This window comes from Cornus florida, unplaced genomic scaffold (genome assembly GCF_030987335.1).
Source record: "Cornus florida cultivar Cherokee Brave unplaced genomic scaffold, ASM3098733v1 CherokeeBrave_3.0.0_Hap2_Chr06, whole genome shotgun sequence".
NCBI classification, from domain to species: Eukaryota; Viridiplantae; Streptophyta; class Magnoliopsida; order Cornales; family Cornaceae; genus Cornus; species Cornus florida.
In genome coordinates, this window is record NW_026775576.1 from 54989581 (window position 1) to 55010973 (window position 21393).

Consider the following 21393-nt stretch of genomic DNA (forward strand, 5'->3'; position numbering starts at 1 on the left):
AAAGCAAAATAAACGATGTTGTTCGAGGAATAATCACAAGTAATTACAAAAATAAAATCACACACAAGAACACAAGATATACATGGTTCACCTAAATCTTAGGGCTACATTCATGGAGCACACCGAACAAATTACCTATGAAGAAGACGAAGAACTACAACGAAGAATTTTCTCTCAATTACTCTTTCTTGTATTGACACAAATTAATCAATCACACAACACGTATAATGATCCTCTCTTTTTTCTTCTCTCTATTTTTTACCACACACTAAGATCTGATTAGAGTTGATATATATAGCTAGAATCTAAAACCAATAAAGAAATTAAAACAGATCAATAAACTGATTTTTTTCCTAAAATTCAGTAGTCTTGAAGTTTTTATATAATTAAATCTTCCTAAAAATCTTTCACTTAGTCAGACTCCATAAAACCACAACAAAAACCCATCTTTACCAAATTGCTTTTACCATGCCCTTTTCAATATCTCATTTCCAAACTCAAGATGGTTTCATTCAATCCACCTTGATTTTAAGTGGGCTATTAGAATTGTAGAATATATTATTACTATATTGTATAATATATTCTAACCATGTATAGGTTTATCACGTAGAGTTTAGGTTTCTTGCTCTCCACACATCTTGTCACCTATATAAACCCCTATGTATCTTGATATCTCTTACATCAATACAATATAGAGTTTCTCTCTTTCATATTTAGCAAAATTCACATTCCATAGTTTCTAATTAAAACTCTCGGCCTACGTTGGAGACAAAACAAGAACTATTTGCATAATTATTCATTAGAGACTAAAGGAAAAAAAAAAAAAATGTATCTCTAGGTGGCCAAATTTCTCCAGAATAAAAAACCTGTGTCAAGAATTACATTCATACTCTGCTTTTTTATAGTCAAATATGAGCAGTACCTTTTCAACATTCATAATAAAAAAAAAAATCAATTTTAACCCAACCAATTCTAAACTCGTAATTTTTTAAATTATACTCAATGTATCCGTAGTTTAAGAATATGTTTTTTTTTTTTTTTCCTTAACTTTTCAGCATCAAATTAAATCAGGTTTTTAATAGGACTATAAAATTTGGTGTTGCGCAACTATCTTGTCAAAAATGTACAATGCAGCTTGATGTAGAACTCAAATTAGATAGAGTACTAAATGCCCATTGGGTTAATGTTTTTGTTTCGTGTTTTTTGCTTTTGCTAATATGTTGTAGCAAATCAAAAGCATAAAGCATGTTTGGTAACATTTACTGTTATTTGAACAGTACCGAAGCGCTTCCAAAATTGAGATCAAAATCAGAAGCATAAAAATTGTTTTTGTTTGCTGCCATACTGTAGCAAAACACTGTTCAAAAAAAAAAAAATTATACAACATTTTTAACTAGCCATTCAATTTTTTATACTTGCAACATTTTTTACCAAACATGCCTTTATGTTTTTACTTTCAAAAATTTTGCAACAAATTTACGTTACCAAACAACCTTCGAAATAGTGTTGAACACATTATGAAGTAGAAGTATCGGGTCAAAGCAAAAACACAAAGTAACTGCAGTTGTCAAACGGGCCCACAATTTACTTTAACTTTCAAAAAAAAAAAATTTGTTTTATTGATGCATATAGCAAGAAATTATTTCATAATGGTAGTGTTATGTTGTGTGTATTTGGTACACTAGAATTAAAATTATGGACAATTGTGCTTTAATTACGTTTGTGCTTGTCAAAAACAAGAATCTTTTGTCAACGAGGCAAAATTAATTGATTGGACAAACAAATAATAGAAATGAACAAAAATTAAAGATAATTTTGTTTTTTTTTTAAAAAAAAAAAAGGAAAAGAAAATTAACACCTAAATAACCAAAACAATTGATTAATTTTCCACCCAACTAAAAAATAATTGATTAATAAAAAGATAACAGTGCAAAAAAGGGGGAAAAAAGAATCTAAATGAATACGTACAGAAAGGCATGGGAATTGGAAGGGTATATCTAGGTGATTGGCATTGTTGTAGTTTTAAAGTTCATAAAGTTATAAACGCCTTTTTAGACATGCAGAAGAAAATTACTCGATAAAGAGCAAGAGGATCCAAGTCCTAATAGGAAACCTGTCTTCAAATTTTTTTGAAATTTTGATTTTTTTTGTTTTTTTGTTTGAAAAGTTAAGCAATCACATATACACTCATGCCTCAAGTGAGGTTGGGTTATTGATCATATGGATGCACACATTGCTGATTGAACCGATTTGGAAGTATTTTGTAACTAACAATTCTAAACGATTTCACAAAAAGTGAAACTAAACCCAACCGTAGCCGTAATGGTTTCTCAGTTTTAGCCTTGAAATATTGAGTGAAAGAAAAAACATATATAAAGAAAAAGAAAAAGAAAAAGAAAAAGAAAAAATTAGAATGCAATATAAATACTCTCGCGTACTTTATTATGAGATTTTGCTACACCAAAAGAATTATTATAGATTAATATCTTTAAATTAATGTAGATGTTAACGGTTTGATTCGATCCAGTCCTATCAGACCAAATTAGAATTGAGCAATAATATAACTGTTTGGTATTTTTAGAACAGGGTCCAATTATAGAAAAATTAAACCAAACTGACCTATCGGATTTGGTTTTTCTGATCGTATTTTTGAAAGTTTTGTTTGCAGTCAGGATGTTTGACTTTGAAAGTATGTTTTATATATGTACAAAGTTGGGAAGATAAATTTGATATTTTCAAAAGTTGAGGAAACCATGTACAGTATATTTAACTAACTAGAGGGATGTCACTGTAATTTCCCTTCTTATCATCAACTCTCTTTCTCTGGATCACGGACGCCAATAACTCTCTGTAAAAAACATATAAATAAAAAATAATAATAATATCTCTCTCTAAAAAAATATAAATAAAAATAATAATAATATCTTTAGCTAAAAAATATAAATAAAAATAATAATAATAATATCTCTCTCTCTGGGTCCATGATGACGATGATGATGGAAGAAGGCATGGTCCTCAGAAAAGTCCCTTCTTTCAAATTCAGAAACCCTAATTTCAGCTCTCGAAGCTCCACGGCCGTCCGGTTCGGGTCCCCGATAATGTCTTCCTCTGTGCTCACCGCAGTCTCAGCATCAGCTTCTTTCGTCGTCAACGAAAACTACCACCATCCGAAAAAAATTGAAACCATTTCGCTTGGACACACCACCCGACCTGATTTTCCCATTCTTCACCAGGTAGACTAGTATTACTTCTCACTCTTTTCTATATCTCTCTATACACGGATTGTCAATTCCAGTATATAAACCAGAGTTGTCACAGAAGCTGTACGAATTATTTTGTATTTTTCCTTTCCTGTTGTTAAGTGTATAAATTTACTTTTTGTTGTGCAAATTCTGTTACAGGTTTGGAAATATATATATATACATATACATATATCTTTGAATAGGTGGTTAATTTGCTATGGGATTTGCTGGGAGGATAGTATCAACTTGGATTGGTGTAGGAGTTTATGTTGAGAGACTGAAATTTGAGGTCATGTTAGCAGTGGATGCAGGTTTTAGGTCGGAAATGAGGTTAGGTTAGGAATGGTTTTATTTTTGGAAGGAACAGGCTTTGTTTTTTTCTTCCTTCTTTTGTTTATTTTATTTTTTTAAGTGTTCTTGGAAGGAATAGGATTGCTTGGATTCTTCGAGTTAAAATCTACCAAGGAATCAATAAGAAGATTTTAGAGTTACTGACCTTCTAGGGTGATTGGGTTCTTTAAAGTCAATTTTACATAGTCAAGTGCCATTAAGGCATTGAAATTGCGATTTTTTTTGGTTGTAGATGTTGTGTTTTTGTGTACCCAAAGATTCTAAAAATGGCAGCATGAGTTCATTTTGGAGTTAGGATGAACACGAGTTGATTTTTTGATGGAAAAAAGCATTTAATAAGCTACATATTGCTGTTCACAAGTTGTTGTTTGGTCGGGTTGTGATGTTGAGGGGTTTATGGATTTTAAAAAGTGAAAGAAATGATGAAATATTTGTTGGCTGGAAACGTTTTGAATGGGCTTGGGTTTTGTTGCTTGTTGTAGCATTTTTAGAAGATGTGTTTGAGGGATTTTGGGCAGCAATGATTTTAAGGGTCTCGGGTCTTAAAAGTAAAAGTTTATGAGGTACCAAAATGGGCTCGGATTGGGAAAATTTACTTTTAGGCTGGAAAAACAAAAGATGGCATCTGCTTGTGATTGGACAATGAATTATATTTTCATTGAACAAAAAAGGAGGACAAGAATGTAGCTTTCGGGATGCGTTCCCTTTTTTGAACGCTTTATAGTAAATATTTACTTATCAAAAAAAAAAGGAAGACATGATTGTTATAGGAATTATGACATTCTCAGAATTCCTATGAGAATGTCATAGGAATTATGAAAATTGTAGGCATGACATTTAGGGTGACTTTTGCATCCCAATGTGCCAAGAGGGCTTGAATAGTATTCTTTAATGTTAAAAAAATTCAAGAAATAGGTGCTAATTTCGATCGGAACAATGAATTGTTTTTCGAAGAATAAATATAATAGAATTATGCCTAATATCCTTTGGCATCGGTTTAGGGTGAGGGGTGACAGCACGTGAGAGTTTCTTGAAAATATTTTCAACTGCTCTCTGTTGAAATCGAATGAATTGGTAGATATTCATATTGATCTTTAGTTGTTTCCTATTTAAAGGCCTAGCTACTCACTATCATTATCAAAATAGAATTTGTGGGTGTCTTAGTCTTTCAAGATATGAAATTCACTCAACATCATTTACAGGATGAAACTTAGGAAACTGCAAATGGGATTAAACCAGCGACATGCTATTATAAAGAGAAAAGATATAAACTAATAAGTTAAAATTTGATTTTGTAAGGTCCCAAGAGGTCCCGTCTTGAAATGAAACAACTCCCCAACTTTTTTTTCTTCAATAGAAAACTCTTCCTTTATGCCTCTTATCCACTAATCACTATATCAGGATATTAACTCCCAAAAAGAAAAAAGAAAAAAAAAGAAAAGAAAATGTTGGATGTAGACTTATATTCCATCGAAACAATTGTCAACTATCCATTTTAGAATCAATCTGTTCAATACATAGCATTTAATTCTATAAGTGATGTTATACGCCATCTGCAGCGGCTCACCCCTCCTGTTACCCTTCTTTCCAGTGACTGTAAAATCCATATGCCAACTTCAAACACTTTTTGTCCCAATATAAATATACATAATTCTTTTATGTCGTGTGAAGAATATTGTTGTCACCCATAAGTAGTTTTGCCCTTTTATGGTATTGTATGATCTCGCTTTATGAGCCTTAATGTGGTTCGCAGGAGGTAAATGGCTCGAAACTTGTCTACTTGGACAATGCGGCAACCTCTCAAAAACCCAATGTTGTTTTGAAGGCTTTACAAAACTATTATGAAGCATACAATTCAAATGTGCACCGGGGGATCCATTTCTTGAGGTATTCAATATTAAATTGATAATATAGTATCTTTAGATAAGCATTTTTAACTTGAAAATTAGATATGATCGTATGGATTTTTCTCTATATGCTGTTAATGGGGTGAGGTTTTTCAAAGCCATAATTCAATGTGATTTTTATTTGTTCAATTATTCTTTTATTTATTTGCTTATCTGTATTTTTCCAGTGGGGTTGGAGTTTGAAATTCAAATTTAATTATGTTGATAATACCTTCTTATCATATCTCTTGAATTTAGTGCAAAGGCAACGGATGAATATGAATCAGCAAGAAAAAAGGTGGCAACTTTTATCAATGCATCTGACTCTAGTGAGATTGTTTTTACAAGAAATGCTACTGAAGCTATCAACTTAGTTGCTTACTCTTGGGGCCTTTCAAATTTAAAATCAGGAGATGAGGTGTGCTTCTGTTGCGCTTTGTTCAATTCATGTTTTTGACTCAATGTTACAATTTGAGCTAATTGTCATTCTTCTAATGTTTAATTGAGTATAAATAAAGTTTACTCATTTCAATTTGTTCATTGATGGTGGATCACCATGTTTCTGGTAAATTACAAGTTGTATTCAAAATGTTTATTAGATGTTTCTTTACACCATATTCACCTAATATCAGATATTTTTATTGCAAAGTTTTCTACTGGGTGAATATGGTGTATAAACTTTTTTGCACTATCTGAAATAGAAGGCAATCTGTATTGGTGGTTTATTTCTGGGTTACTAGTTAATACCTGGTTTCTTTTGTATTCTAGAGCAGTTACAACGTTGAGTTTGATTATGCATGGAGAAATTGTTTTATTAATTTAACGTTTTGGATCTAACTCAGTAACTCTTGATGCTGATTATGTTCACTTCATACTTTAACTATAAATCACTATAAAATATGCATTTTCTCTCACAACCTATTCATGATCACTACCCTTCCTGTTCTTATGTAATTTTGCGGATCTGTCTATTCCAACCTCATTCTAGGACTTTCATCTTAAAATGGTTAATTAAATCCGCATATCCTGCTCAAAGCATTGCTCAATGCCACATTTCTTGTAGATTGTGCTGACAGTTGCTGAACATCACAGTGCCATTGTCCCTTGGCAACTTGTAGCTCAAAAGACTGGTGCCGTTTTACGGTTTGTAAGCTTAACTGGAGATGAAGTTCCAGATACTGGGAAGTTGAGAGAGATACTCTCAAGGAAGACAAAACTTGTGGTTGTTCATCACATCTCAAATGTGCTTGGTGAGTTAATTGCTCGCTTTGAAATTTTCTTTTGTACATTAATATAACCTTTCTTTTTCTTCCACTTCATCCAAGTGTGTCAGAGGAGGTTATGTGCATTTTATCCAGCATCCTGGTTGGAGTACATAGAGTTGACTTGTTTGAAATTACCAGCCAATACATAGACATTTGGTCCCTTTTTTTCTTTTTCTTTTTCTTTTTATATTTTGGGAGGGGCAGGGAATTGGAGGTAGGGATGAGTCTTGAGATATATGGCTTATAAGTATTACTATTGGTAGGGTTTGATCCGAATCTGTAGGTCTTAACACGAGTAAAAATCATTATCTTGGGCCTAAGCCTTAGCTTTCTTGTCTCAAGTGATGTACTGTACTCTGGCACGTTAGTGCGTCACATCTTGTCTTACTACAATATCTAGATAAATTTCTGAGGTAAATCATTGCATCTCTAGCGCACTTGTTTTTGTTGGGTGAATGTCCATCTCCTTTTGTGATATAAATTACTGGTACCCTGGTTAGTTGGAGAATTTACTGCACCGAATTTTATAGATCTGAAACTTAGCATTTGTGTCAATAGACAACATTCTAGGCATGTAACATTCTAAAAGCTGGGCCTCATTGTAGTTATTTGAAACAAACTTATATTAATTCTTGCTTATAAGATTTAGGATTGCATGTATGTCTAGTGTGTTCTAATGTGGAATAAGATCAATGATATGCATAATATCATAAACTTTTTTTACTGACTTTTGGTGTACTTTGTTGTAGCTTCTGTTCTTCCAATTCATGAAATTGTGCTTTGGGCACATGATGTTGGGGCAAAAGTGGTAGTAGATGCTTGCCAAAGTGTTCCACACATGGTGGTTGATGTCCAGAACCTTGATGCTGATTTTCTTGTTGCTTCTTCTCATAAGGTTTGGTTATTGCCATATATTATGATATTAAAGCCTTGTGGATGAGTTCTTGAAGTTAAGTAATAACCATGCTTCAGATGTGTGGGCCTACAGGCATTGGATTCTTATATGGTAAGAGCGAGCTCTTGTCTGCCATGCCTCCCTTCTTAGGTAAGTCTCTTTGCTATTATATTCACAAATTTAGAAAAACATCCTGTCTATAAATTTATCTATTGAATACATACACATATATATCCTCTCTGTTGCACCAATTTCTTTATTATTTCTTGTAAAGATCAAATATATTCTTTTTAGTAGTAATGGAAATTTTTTGACAAGAGCTTTCTTTAGAACACTTCCTGAAACTACTCTTTTTCATGTAAACTAATTCGCAGGTGGCGGTGAAATGATCTCTGATGTATTCTTAGATCATTCAACTTATGCTGAACCTCCATCCAGGTTAGTGGCTTTGTTACTTCTTGTTTACGATTCAATCTGATCAATAAATGGAAAATTTTGAAGCACCTCTAGCTAGGGGTGGCAATTCATGCTTGTGGGTCATAATCGTGTTGTGTCAACCTAAGGATATTCTACTAAAGAGGTCAACTCGAACACCACCCATTTTATAATTGTGTCAGGAACCCTCAACACTATCCTAACTAGTGACCTATTTATTATAATACTCAATCAAACAATAAATACTACAAAAAGGTATACACTAGCTAAGGAGCTAATGTATATTTTTGTTAGAATTTATGTTGTTGGGTCTTAACAGGTAACGAGTTACACAATCGTGTCGTGTCAACCTATGGGTATTCTACTAAAGAGGTCAACTCGAACACCACCCATTTTATAATTGTGTCAGGAACCCTCAACACTATCCTAACTAGTGACCTATTTATTATAATACTCAATCAAACAATAAATACTACAAAAAGATATACATTAGCTAAGGAGCTAATGTACATTTTTGTTAGAATTTATGTTGTTGGGTCTTAACAGGTAACGAGTTACACAAGTGATATATTAACATGATTATGGAACTTTTAGTTAAGTGTGTTACACGTGTTGAACCCCTCAACCCTAACACGACACAATTAATTGAACGTGTAAATCTTGTTGACCCGTTTATGACCTAAACCTAATTAAGGTAAACCCAAACCCGCTTATATTGTGTCGTGTTTGAGTCGTGTCGAATTTTGCCACCCCTCTAGCTTTGTTCTTTCTTGCATTAGGTGCATGTGCATTTGGTTGATGGCAGAATTTGATTATACTGCCCTACTTAGAAGAAAGTCGGATTGATTAGATTGTTTGAACCAGCAGAAAGCATATATATTTAAGCATATATTTCTTAAATATTGGCATTTCTGGGAATATTGGTTGGAAATGAGTTTCAAGTGTTCCTCTGACAATGGGGATCCCGCTTTTCGCAATGCGAGGGAAACATCTAGAAAGCACATGGGTGATGGTGGGAGTTTAACAGACTGAGGCATAGAAATGTTCCCGAGTAATATTGTTTTTCCATTCATTCCTCTTAGCTGCTTTCCCTTTAATTAATTATTTATTTTTTAAAATTTCAGTTCTCATATTTTACCCTATTTTAAAAGATTCAGTACCTCATACTTTTGTCCTTCATTCCTTTTTGTGATGTCCCAAAATAGGTTTTCTTTGAAAGTTAAATGTAATCCAATTGTAGTTCTCCAAATTATCCCTGACTTCTAAAAACTTTCCTAATCAATAATATATATCCTTAAAACTTTTGGAGGGCTAGTTTTGAAATTTTAAGGGCATATGTGCATTAAGTGCATGAGGGCGAGCCTTGGCGAACGTAAGGTTGCTCCATTGTTACTTGGAGGTCATGGGTTTGAAAAAAGAAAACATACTCTTCATAAGGCTCCTTTTTTCTTCATTAAGTGGATGTCTCTTTAGAAAGTTGGAGTCCTTAAAAGGGACATTAATTTTGGGAGGGATTACTTTTTAGAGATCACTAAAAGCTAGTGAGGGTTTCCCAAATAACTCTGCAAATATGGACTATTTATGTTATGGTTCTTTCCCAAGTTACGGAATCATCTCCTTTTTGTGATCCATTAGTGCAGGGGCCGAGTCATGTTTCTCTACATGTACAACATTATTCTTTAAATTGAGAGGCAAATATTGGCATATTCACGAGTTCCCAGCTAATTAGAGATATTGAATCGTCACTGATGGTACTTGTTTTTTTTTTTTTTTTCCCTTCCGAACTTAGAATTTATGCTTTTAGACTATGTTTAATCTCAGGAAGAAGTGTTCCTTTGTGCAATATGGTTAATGGGTACATTATCATTTTAAATTTCCTAGCTTCAAAAGTTACCTTTGGAATTTCTATTTACCATATCTGACCTTTGAATTAAAGGAGATTACTTGGCAAGTTTCTTTCTGATTTCTGGCAGTTGTGTTAGTCTTTGTTTGGATTGTTGTGCTAATTAAGGAATCAAGTAAGAAATCTCACTTTGCCAACCATTAGTAAACTTGAATCCTAACTCAATGGTCTAATTATTTGATCAAGATCCATAGACCTTACTTTTTGTCAATGTGCTTTGAATGCTTTAGCAATGAGCTTGTTTTTCCTGTTATAAACAAGTACTATCGGTTGGATGAATCTCATACTACATTCTTATTTCCTGTCAATTGTTGGCTGTGACATTATCTCTTACTATCTCAATTACTCTTTGTTGCCTTTTTCTCCTTTCCATGGTATTCCACCCCTTAAGACTCACACAAGTGACTTAATTGGGGTAGTCATTGTTTTCTACTATGCGTGACCAAATCATCTTATTTCACTTGCTCTAAATATGCCCCCTTGATTTTGTCCCCTCTTGGTGTTTTAAAACTTTTTACTATATTATGCACACATGTTGTTTTCTGAATTTATATGAAAAGCTTCCTTGTTCCTCATGGTTTGAAAAGATGGCTTACATCTTCATTCAAGTATAAAGTATTCCGTGTTACACCATTTCAGCAGCCTTAAATTTAATATTAATATCAAGTATTTTAATGGGCGTGTATTATGGATTTTCCCTGTAAGTGTTTATAAATGGGAATCCTTTTTGGCACTTGCCTTCCACTTTTTTATTTCATTTTATATGCGAGTTTTTAAATCATTGTACATCCACTCTTCAATTTGTCAGATTTGAAGCTGGGACACCTGCCATTGGAGAAGCAATTGGGTTAGGAGCAGCAATTGATTATCTCTCTGGAATTGGCATGCAAAACATTCATGATTATGAGGTGAGTCCTTTGCCTCTTGTTTAATGAAATGCAATATCAGCTAGCTAGCTCTAAATTAAAGGTCAGGTAAGGTGTTAGAATATGTCACTTGTATGTGTGAAATCCATGTATCTAAATTTGGATATAAAGAGAAATGGAGTTCAAATCTGATGGCCTTCGTTCTTCTGTGGACACAACATATATAACATATTTGATTTCTGCATGTACTCAATTAGTCGGTTACTCACTCATCTCTCTCATATATATATTTTTCATCTAGGTGGTGGGTCCATTTTTTTTTTTTTTTCCTAGTTGGTACTCACACACACATCTCTTCTGAGAGTCGAACCCCGGACCTCCCTTTGGAAAGTAAGAGCTTGATACCGCTAGGCCACTGGCCCGTTGGTGTGGTGGGTCCATTAAAGATGGCCCTCCCTAATTTTTATGGATTTCCCAGATTCTTTTTAACCCCGACGTCAATTCAAGGCGGGATTAGTGAAAGACAGTGGTACAGCCATCTAGAAACCTTTACAATTGAGACCTGCAATGGCTACTTGTTAAAAACAGCAAATTGTAGAATAATGATGAGAAACCTAGTATCACACAATTTTTTTTTCATGAATTTGTCCTAGGGTTTGGTAGCATCACTCATTCGAATAGGGCACAAATTTCTCAGGGAGTTTTCATAGTAAATGGTGCAGCCGCAGCCTCTTTTTTTAGTGCCCTGCTCGAATGAGTGATGCTTCCAAACCCTAGGAAAAATTCATTCAAGTAGGGCACGAATTTCTCATGGAGTTTTCATAGTAAATGGTGCACAGCTGCAGCCTCTTTTTTAAAGTGCCCTGCTTGAAATTATCGTGATACTTTAGTACGACTGTTTTAACTCTTGTAGGCTCATGCTTGCAAGCCTCAATACTTTTTGTATGTGCATTTGGATACTTACTGGCCTTTCAAACCTGATAAACCAATTTAGTGAAACCCGACCCAGCTTTGATCACTCAAATTACTGAAACATAGGGTTTTCTTTCCTTCTTTTGTTTTTTGTTTTTTTGGGTGTAGGGCAACTGTTCTTTATGAAAGCATTTAGGAGCCTGAAAACACAGGTTTTCTTTTCCTTTATTTATTTTATTTTATTTTTTAGGTGGGTTGGGGGGGCTGCTGGTTCAAGTTCCAGGTGGATCCTGCTTTACTCTATTGCCAATTTGGAGCTGTTTTCTTCTGATGTGCTATTTTTACTTGTCAATTGGCATATCCTTATTACCCTATTATTTGCATTTTGAAACTTCTTACATTATTCTTTACATTTTCTGCTAGATAATTTACTTTACGAGAGAATTTTAGGTGTTACTGATTAAGCTTTCACCTTCCAATATGAAATTAGGGAAAACTTGAGCAAGAATATGACTGAGTTCTTATTTTTAGGTGCATTACATTAATATAAAACCAAGTGAATATGACTTTAGAAGTTAGTAATTCTAAAGGTATGCTATACCAAGAGGGATGTTTGTATGATTCGATGGCTTTTTTATTCCAATTTTGTGTTTCCAGGTAGAACTGTCTAATTATCTATATGAAAACCTACGATCAGTCCCCAACGTACAAATATATGGTCCAGTACCTTCTCAAACTGTCCAGCGAGCTGCGCTTTGTTCTTTCAACGTTAAAGACATTCATCCTACAGATATTGCAACTTTTCTTGATCAACAGGTATCTACAAAAATTCAGGACCTTTCCAGTGCGGTAGATTTATGTGTTGCATATTATTCTAATGTTTCAGGGGAGGTAAGTGGAATTTACCCAAGAAACTTTTGAAATGTTGTGGAAAATGGATTTTGTGACAAGGAGCATATTCTGTTTCAGCATGGAGTAGCTATTAGATCTGGTCACCACTGCGCACAGCCTCTCCATCGATTTTTAGGAATCAATGCAAGTGCACGGGCAAGCCTTCACTTTTACAACACAAAAGAGGACGTTGATGACTTCATTCATGCTCTTAATGACACGGTCAGCTTCTTCACATCTTTCAAGTAGCCGAGATCCTCTGTGAATGCTGGACGCGTTTAAATTGGGTTCTTTACTTTGCTTATGTTATGAGAGAAGAGTATATTGTACAATGGAGGTTGGAGAATTCATGTGGCCGAACCCACTCATATGGGATTTAGGCAAGGATGATGATGTATAATGGCATCCGCTTTCTTCCTTTTTTCTTTTTTTCTTTTTGTAATCATAATAAGAGCTATTCATGAGTCAGTAAATGATTAATGAGTACGTGTACATCAACGGTTGGCATGATCTTTTTGTCTTGTGGTGTATAAGCTTTGGTATATTAATGAAAGATGGTCGTCACAGGCGCCTAAGTGCAAAATTCTGAATTGAGAATGGGGTTACAGAAGTTGGAAAGAAGGCTTGTTACAAAAATTATTTTCTTCGGATGTCCTTGCTTTGCAACTTCAATTGTCAGTCTCAGCAGACTTGCGAAAACTAAACCAGAGTTCAGTATAAAATGAGAGCCTAGGCTTCCAGTCACATGTTTTTGTCCATCTTATCCTCAAAAACTGGAATTGGCTTTTCTAGATTTGCCAATAAACAATTGGTATTCTCAGATAAACATTGACTTTATTACCCCGTTTGAGACCCAATTCTCTTTGCTAGAAACATTTGTTCCCTACTGATAGGCTGACCATATCAATCTGCAGACTAAGAGGGAGAAGGAAGAGCTGTTACCATTCCTCTGCGGGTGCCAAAAGCCTTCGCGTCGAATAAAAAAGGTCCCGTCTAAATGCTCACCAGGATGAATAAAGGCCAAGTACTCGAACCTAACCGGGATGAATAAAACCCTTACACATTGAAAGCACGTAGATAGCAGAAATAGAGTATAAAACCCTTGCACATTGAAAGCACATGGATTGCAGAAATACAAAAATGTTTTCCTCCTGATAAATTGCTATAGACATTGCACCTAAAATTGATATAAACGTTTATAAGTACAACAAACAAAGCAATTCCAGGCTACAATTCTTGTACAAGACAGTCCCGCGAGGCAAGTGTAATCTTCAAGTTTATCATTAGCCACAACAAAATTTCCAATAACACCTTGTATCTTCCACCGATACTGGAATGCAAGACACTTGCCAACTGATTTTGGTTTTCAAACCAACATGATTATCATTTAGATTCAGTTTGATTCATGGATAATGAAGGAAAAGAAACATTGTAAAGGAAATCTTCAATTTCTTTTATCCAGTTTGGATATCAGCAAACCAAATGCAACCTTGCTGTTTTTATGGAAAATATTGCAGACTATTTGAATCTCATTACAAAAAATTATTCATGGAGCTTATGATTGTACTACGAACTTAATCTAGACAGACACATTCATTGAGTATGAAGGTGGCATCCCAATCAACCTAAGAAAACTAAGGAAATAACTGGCAAAACTGATATTGCTCTATTCCTCCCCAAGGAAAAAAGAATACAGAGGCCCAGACTCACTCACTGAACAGCAGCACAACTACTGAAAAAACCAAGGAGATACAAGGGAAGTGAAAGGGAAGGTCATTGAGATTGGAATTTCTCTTTCCTCGCCAAGGATTCCCCCTTGTGCTCACTGCTAGTAGTAACAACATAACCTGCTCCAACCTGAAGTGAAACACAAAGCACATATGAGTGACCACATGCACGCAGGCGCGCGCGCAGAGAGAGAGAGAGAGAACCTGACAGTCCTTCAAAACAACACGCTCTTGGAGCTGTACATTACTGCAAATAACGGAACCTTGAATTGAACAACCATCTCCAATAGTAGCATGGTTCATCACAACTGAATTAACAACCTGCGGATACAAGGGATCAAAACAATTTGCAATTATCTCAACTGTAGTTCTGCAACGAGTCTGAGATATAAATAAAGTCCAGCATTAGTTAATAATAAAAGTTGCAGCTCTTTGCAACAAATAATATATAGATGAAAATCCTTTATGGTTTTCTTTTTTATTCTTTGGAGGTAGATGCTTCATAATAACATTCTCTTTATAGTAAGTTTCATTTTACCTTTACATTGGAACCTATCCGGCAGTGAGAGCCAATAACAGATCGTTTCACACTGCATTTGTCACCCATTTGTGAACCTTCCCCCAACATACAATGTGGGCCCACCTAATTAATGAAAGCAAATAACTTAATGAGCATACTGAGAATGACCTGGAGTCAGTGAACCACAAATATTCTAATCTAGCCAGATGCAAACACCAATTTAAGCTATTCACAGGTACTCTTAATCACTAAACCTTTTTTGTCTGATAATTGCCTTTGTAAATAAACCAATTACAATAAACCAACAAGTTTTCCATAAACAAAGATTTTGTGGAGAGAGAGCAACTCACTGTTGTTTTTGAACCAAGAACCGCTGAAGGATGAATTATGTTATTATGAGCAGAAAATGAATATCCTGACAGGTGACTTGCCTCTCCTATGACCTGACACACTTAAGTATGACCATCAGCCCCACCTGATCAAACAAATGCAAGAGAAAAAAAAAAAAGCAACACAAAAGTAAAACAAACTTCTAAGCACTCACAAAAAGTTTCAACTGAAAAAACTCACATCTCGATTTATGTCGCTGAAAGCTTGAATCGAATTCAAGCGCGCACAGTACTTGCTTTTGTTGGCAATATAAACACAGCATTTATGGGTTTTCCTCAGAGCAGGAGACAAACCATTGTCACCAAAGGCATAGAGTTGATGAAAACTTGGGGTAGATGCATTTGCCAGCAGTTGAGATGGCATTACTTTGTTGCTCTGGAAAGCAACCTTCTCATTCCCATTTTCTTCTGCTTGTGCTCCATTCAATAATAAGTCAGACCTCTGATGTTTTATCAAAAAATATCAATGAGTTGAGAGTCATCACCCAAAAACTAAATAAATAAAATTAAAATTAAAATTAATTACAAATAAATAAATAAAATAAAATAAAATAAAAAATATATATATATATATAGAGAGAGAGAGAGAGAGAGATCATGCAGGTGTCATGTCAAACTAACCAGCTGGCTCCTGACAAGATAAGGCAGTACATCTTGCCTTAAGCTTTGGTAACTCCCCTTTTGATCAAGAACTTCTTGCAAAGCAGATCTGCAAGAGATTCAAACAGTAGTGAGAAATAGACAAAGCAAAAACAATTTGAGATGACTGAAGGTAAAAAATACTTGGAAGCAAAAAACGAAACTTCAAACCTCTTGAATGCATATAAATGAGCGTCCATCAGATCTGCACGAATTTCCATCTACACAAGGATGAAAAATAGAGCCTGAGAACCAAGGGCAAATTTGTAATATTTTGGGATATTTTCCAGTTGGATGCTCATCTTTTTTTAAAGGAAAAGAAACAGAGAAAACAAGATAAGTCAAAAGTCATAGGAAAAGGAGAGGGAGTAGGAAAAGGTATGAATGGTTGAAAATTCTCAAATTGATGGTTAATATATTTCATTGGCAGGCAGACGCCAGGAAGAGAAAGGTAGAAAATAACTTTTCACAAAAGCATTCACAACTAATGAGGCATACAAACTAGGGGATGGGAAAAGAATTCAATAAGCAAATGCAATTAAATGCTCTCAGTTACCCCTCCCAATGGCAAACAATACATCCCAAAGTAGGGGAAAAAAATACAAGTAATGACAAGGGGAAAAACACCAACAGACAGAAAATTTTCAACAGTTGTCGCATCAGTTGTCACTCCAAGAGGAATTTTTCAAAAGTAACATAACAGAGTGACGCAAAGAAATCCATTTACCTGGCCTACTGCCCGGAGAATGCTCTTTTGAACTCTAACATCTTTCTCGACTTCAGCTCCTATCAAGAGTAACACATGATGCAAAGTAAGGGAACATTTCAGATTACATGTCTAATTTTAGAAATTAGAGGACCTCAGTCATCTCACCAGCTGCAATATACAGTAGAAACTGTCTCGTGGCGTCCAGCCCTATAATATTGTATCGTCCTGGTTTCTTGGCTTTGTCCTTTCCTCCAGAGGAACCCGTATCTGATGGTCCAGTGACAGGAGCAGAGCAGAGCACTGAAGTAACCACTGCATCATGTCGTCTATGAGTAGCCGCCACTGCCCCAGGAGGAACATCACAAACAAGATCACCACTCACAACCTGCATAAGCATAAAGAACTAATAGTTGCAGTAGAATAACCTTTTTTTTTCACTTGAACTCAAACACTATAGAAGATGAGAACTCCAACCAAGATATCGTTTGCAGTCAGATGACCTGCAATGGCCCGAAGAGCACCAGCAGTCCCAACATCCTCAGGGACAGCAGCTACCTGCAAACATATAAAACTGAACTTAAACTCTTTCTTAGAAGAACTTGTGAGTTTCATAGTGATGAAGCGTCCTCAAATATTAACAATGAATAATTGCACAACATAATATGAATGAGGCACATGTTGCCAGCTCTAAGAAAGGGCTGCACAGTGTGTGTGTGTGTGAGAGAGAGAGAGAGAGAGATTAATTTTGGGTAACTTATGAATCTGCATAAAAAAAAAAATTGAGCTTCTTGTGCTCCTCATAGAAGTGGAATGAGAGTTCTGTTAAACAAAACAAATTCCAAATTCTACATTTTCCATAAAGACAACACAGAAGCTGCTTGCCAATACTCCCCTGATATTGAGACATCTAACATCTAGCTATCTAGGACAAATACTATGTTTATATTATAATCCACCACATTTTCTTTAATCAATGTCACTTGCAGCATAAGTTAAGCATTTTATAAGAATACTATTATGCCATTAGATGATGGGGGGGAAAAAAACACCCCTACCCATTATACAGTGAAAGCTGTCAGCCACTATATATTAGAACTCCATTTGATTCATTAATGTTACTGGCTCTCTTGGGTTCTTTCTCTACCATCAGGATCAGGGTCCTGGCTTCCAACCAATACAGTCGTTACAGGGTCCTTTCTCTACCATCCGGGATCAGGTCCTTGCTTCAACCAATACACATGTACATTGATATTGACAGTGACCATTTCCCCGTTCGTTGAAAGTAGAGAGACAAGATATTGATTTTTTCAAGAGTTAACAGCAATGACTCTACTAACGGGTGATGAACAATCTAACACTTCAAATAAGTTGAGTGAAAGAGCTTTATTGTTCAATGAGAATAAGGGGACTCTCATTACAGCATACCCATCACTTAATAGCATACTATGACAATCTAAATTTGATATTGGAGGTGCTATTGATACAGCATGACACATGGAATATAGAAAATAATCAATCTAGATTTCACCACTGATTATCATTCTTGCCCTTCACACATGTATTTCCCTACTACTTACACAGAAATGCTTCCCCTTGAACCCAAAGACCATTAATTGAATAATTTTTTTCAGATAACTAAGAGATGGAGTTTGAGAACGTAGAACTAGCAACCCTTTGATTATAAAACCAGAGAAGACATCTAAGAGATTTGTCCATGTCAAACAAAGATTAAAAAATGCACTTGTAACAAAGAGTGACAACATCAACATTTGAAGGTAGTGCAAGGTAAAAGGGAATACCAACACTACCATGAGATGGTATGGAAAACACAGTAGTGTTCGGATTAACTTAAGCCTAACCCTAGACAGAGCGGAATGGCAAAAAAGGCCAAATAGTTGAGACAAGGTGAGTTGAGTATACAACAATCTATTCTCGGTTCTTGTTGTGGAGTGCGGGGTCAATTCTTTGAAATAGATTTGGTTATGTGAGGATCCTTTAAGATGAGATTTTTCTACGGCAGTTGAGGGTTGGCAAGATTCCCTTGAAAAGCTTAATGACACACAACAGCCCCTTTCAAAAGAATCATTTTCTACGGATATTAGTTCTCCAAAAATCTCAACAATCTAATGAAGAGGACGCAGTAATTAACTGATCCTGCATATGCAGAGGGGTGAGAAGATGTTCAATCATCTATTTGTGCATTGCCTAGTAATTAGATGTGCACATGGATCCATTAAAATCGTCAGTCCAATCCAAACTGTATGGTTTGGTTCAGTTTTGTCATCTGTGGATCAACGGATGGATATCAATTCCAAGATTAGCAGAACAGTTGGGATTGGTTCAGTTCATGGTTTAGATGTCACAAAAACCAAACCGAAAAACTTAAACATACATATATTTGCTTTCATTTTATTACTTGATAAATTAGTTAACCATATGCTTACATAAAAAAATATAAAATTAAAAAGAGGGCAGCCAAGTGCACAAAGGGAGGGTAAAATGTACGAACATTAGCACCGCACACAGTGTGGCTTATATAAAGGTTATATATATATATATATATATATATATATATATATATATATATATATTATATACATGTCCTTTAATCTTGATCCTCATTCTCATAAATATATTAACAAAATAGTTTTTCAGTTCTTGAAATGAATATATTATTGCTATGTTACTAGCATATTCTAGATATAGAAATGCAACATCAAGTAGGTAAATAGAGGAAATTTTTGTTTAGGTCATCAAAGTTAGGTTTAAGTTAAACTAATTTAGTTTTATTAAAGATATTACAAAGTAAGCTTAATCCACTAAACTGGACTGAAACAAACCTTTCTTATATGGTTCTGATTGGTTTAATTTAGACGGTTCATTTGTTCAGTTCCAAATTTATTGATGCAATTACAGTTGCTTTGGTTCTTCTTTACCCTCTAAACCAAACCAAATCGAATCGTGTGCACCCCTATTAGTAATCCAGAAATTACTTGACTCCCTCTTTCAATCTATTTGATGTTCACTGGTTGATCCATGGATTAACAAACAAGGTGCTTAACAGCTAGAAAGGGCGTAGAGTGGGGAAGAGAGTCAACACTTTGGGAAGCAAATCCATTATGTATATACTCTATAGTGTAGTATTTTCAATGAGAGAGATAGAAGATCATTCAAAGGGGCTAAGCCCTTATTTAGCCTATTAAGCATGCTATACGTAGATCCATTTTAATCAATCACACAAACATTTTCCTTGTGTGTAGATTTTCTTTAATGCTTTCAAAGGAAATGAGAATATGCCTTTGGTATGTTTTGTAGTTTCTAGTGCATTCAGTTGTACAGAGGCCAGCCTCCCTTATGGGCATTTTAATATAAGTTACTTTTGAGACACGGTGAATAATTTGGGTTGGGCGGGGGGTGGGGGGGCGGGGAATTTTCACATCAAAATCCACCCTTCGCAAATGTAGGTAGAGGAAACCTCATTCAAAAACTTTATTTCCTAGAAGGATTTAATCCCTTACCTCTCAATAGAGATTCAAGGAAAAACATGCAATCTCGTGATTTATATTCAAGACAATTAAAAGAGAAAAAAAAAACCAGGATTATAAAACCCAGCATAGATGCATAATAGACATAATCTATGGCCATAGCACATGCATTCAGTTCTTCCTAACTTCTAAAGAGTAAGAATTCCAGAAGTTACAATCATAGAGGTCAATCACCACTTGAGTAGCTTTAACAAGCCAATTCTCTAATATAGTTGATAGTTACCTCAACATGTAGACGATCAACATAAGCCCCCGAAATCCAAGCACCAACCTGAAGAGCTGCGTCTTGCCCTTCAACTACCTACACAGCACACCATTGAGCAAATCAAGAACATTAATTTGCACAGAATCATAATTTTCCTTCACAAATCAAAAGGCATAGCATTAAAGACTCCTTTCTAAAAATAAAAAAAATAAAAAAAAATAAAAAATAAAAAATAAAAATTCAATCGATCACTCGCAAATTACAAAAACAAAAAACAAAATAGTTCCAGTGAAAACCAAACCGATAAGTAATTAGGGCACAGTAGAGAAAGAGAGAGGCGTACAACAATGAGATCTTTGAGATTACTTTGTTCCAAAAGTTCGAGAACGTAGGAGAGGACCGGCCGGTTCGCCACAGGAAGTAGCGCTTTTGGAACCTCCTGTACAAATTTTCAGAAAATATTATAGATATATTATACATACATATATATAGATATCGTAGTTACTAAGGTGTATATGTATATGTGTGTGTGTACTGGTTGTTTTGAGGTTGAGAGGAGGAGAAAACCTTGGAAACCAGAGGCACGAGATTTTTTGAAGCGCCTCCGGCGAGTACCACCACCTGAAAATCCATTTCTAGAGAGAGAGAGTGCGGGCGTTTAAGAGAGAGAGAGAGGGGAAAAGAGCTACTGGGGTTTCAGGGGCTTCTCTCTCTGGGAAGTTTAAGCACTGGGCTTTCAGCTTTATGAGAAAAAAAAACTTGACCTTCTATCTGCAGAAGTGTAGCAAAGAGGGGATGTAGCTCAAATGGTAGAGCGCTCGCTTTGCATGCGAGAGGCACAGGGTTCGATACCCTGCATCTCCAAAAAAAAGGTGTGGCAATTGTTTTTGCCATTTATCATGAGTCTTTATGCCACAGGTGTAGTTCATGAAAGTTATTTATTTACTTTTTTTTTTTTTTTGCAATTTTCCCTTTAGCATATCACTTTGACGTATAGGCCTTTTGCATGTGTG

General features: G+C 35.1%; 2 protein-coding genes and 1 non-coding gene across 3 annotated transcripts; 2 read left to right on the plus strand and 1 right to left on the minus strand.

The window, feature by feature from the left end:
* The first annotated feature begins 2956 nt into the window (after positions 1 to 2956).
* On the plus strand, positions 2957 to 13156 carry LOC132311552 (cysteine desulfurase 1, chloroplastic-like). The gene is made up of 10 exons (XM_059809491.1): positions 2957 to 3233; positions 5347 to 5480; positions 5738 to 5897; positions 6543 to 6729; positions 7494 to 7639; positions 7717 to 7789; positions 8014 to 8077; positions 10786 to 10885; positions 12413 to 12571; positions 12725 to 13156. The coding sequence occupies exons 1-10, from the start codon at positions 2982 to 2984 to the stop codon at positions 12893 to 12895; spliced, it is 1446 nt and encodes a 481-aa protein (XP_059665474.1). The 5' UTR covers positions 2957 to 2981; the 3' UTR covers positions 12896 to 13156.
* A 908-nt stretch (positions 13157 to 14064) lies between these two features.
* On the minus strand, positions 14065 to 21099 carry LOC132311553 (uncharacterized). Its single transcript, XM_059809492.1, has 13 exons — positions 20948 to 21099; positions 20724 to 20819; positions 20399 to 20476; positions 17105 to 17185; positions 16796 to 17015; positions 16649 to 16707; positions 16093 to 16142; positions 15904 to 15991; positions 15464 to 15724; positions 15244 to 15336; positions 14912 to 15016; positions 14578 to 14694; positions 14065 to 14503 (listed from the first exon to the last, which is right to left on the minus strand). Exons 1-13 carry the CDS (start codon positions 21011 to 21013, stop codon positions 14420 to 14422), a joined length of 1398 nt encoding a protein of 465 aa, XP_059665475.1. The 5' UTR covers positions 21014 to 21099; the 3' UTR covers positions 14065 to 14419.
* A 72-nt stretch (positions 21100 to 21171) lies between these two features.
* TRNAA-UGC (transfer RNA alanine (anticodon UGC)) lies at positions 21172 to 21244 on the plus strand. The gene has a single exon. It is a non-coding gene; the product is annotated as a tRNA-Ala (tRNA).
* The last annotated feature ends 149 nt before the right edge of the window (positions 21245 to 21393 follow it).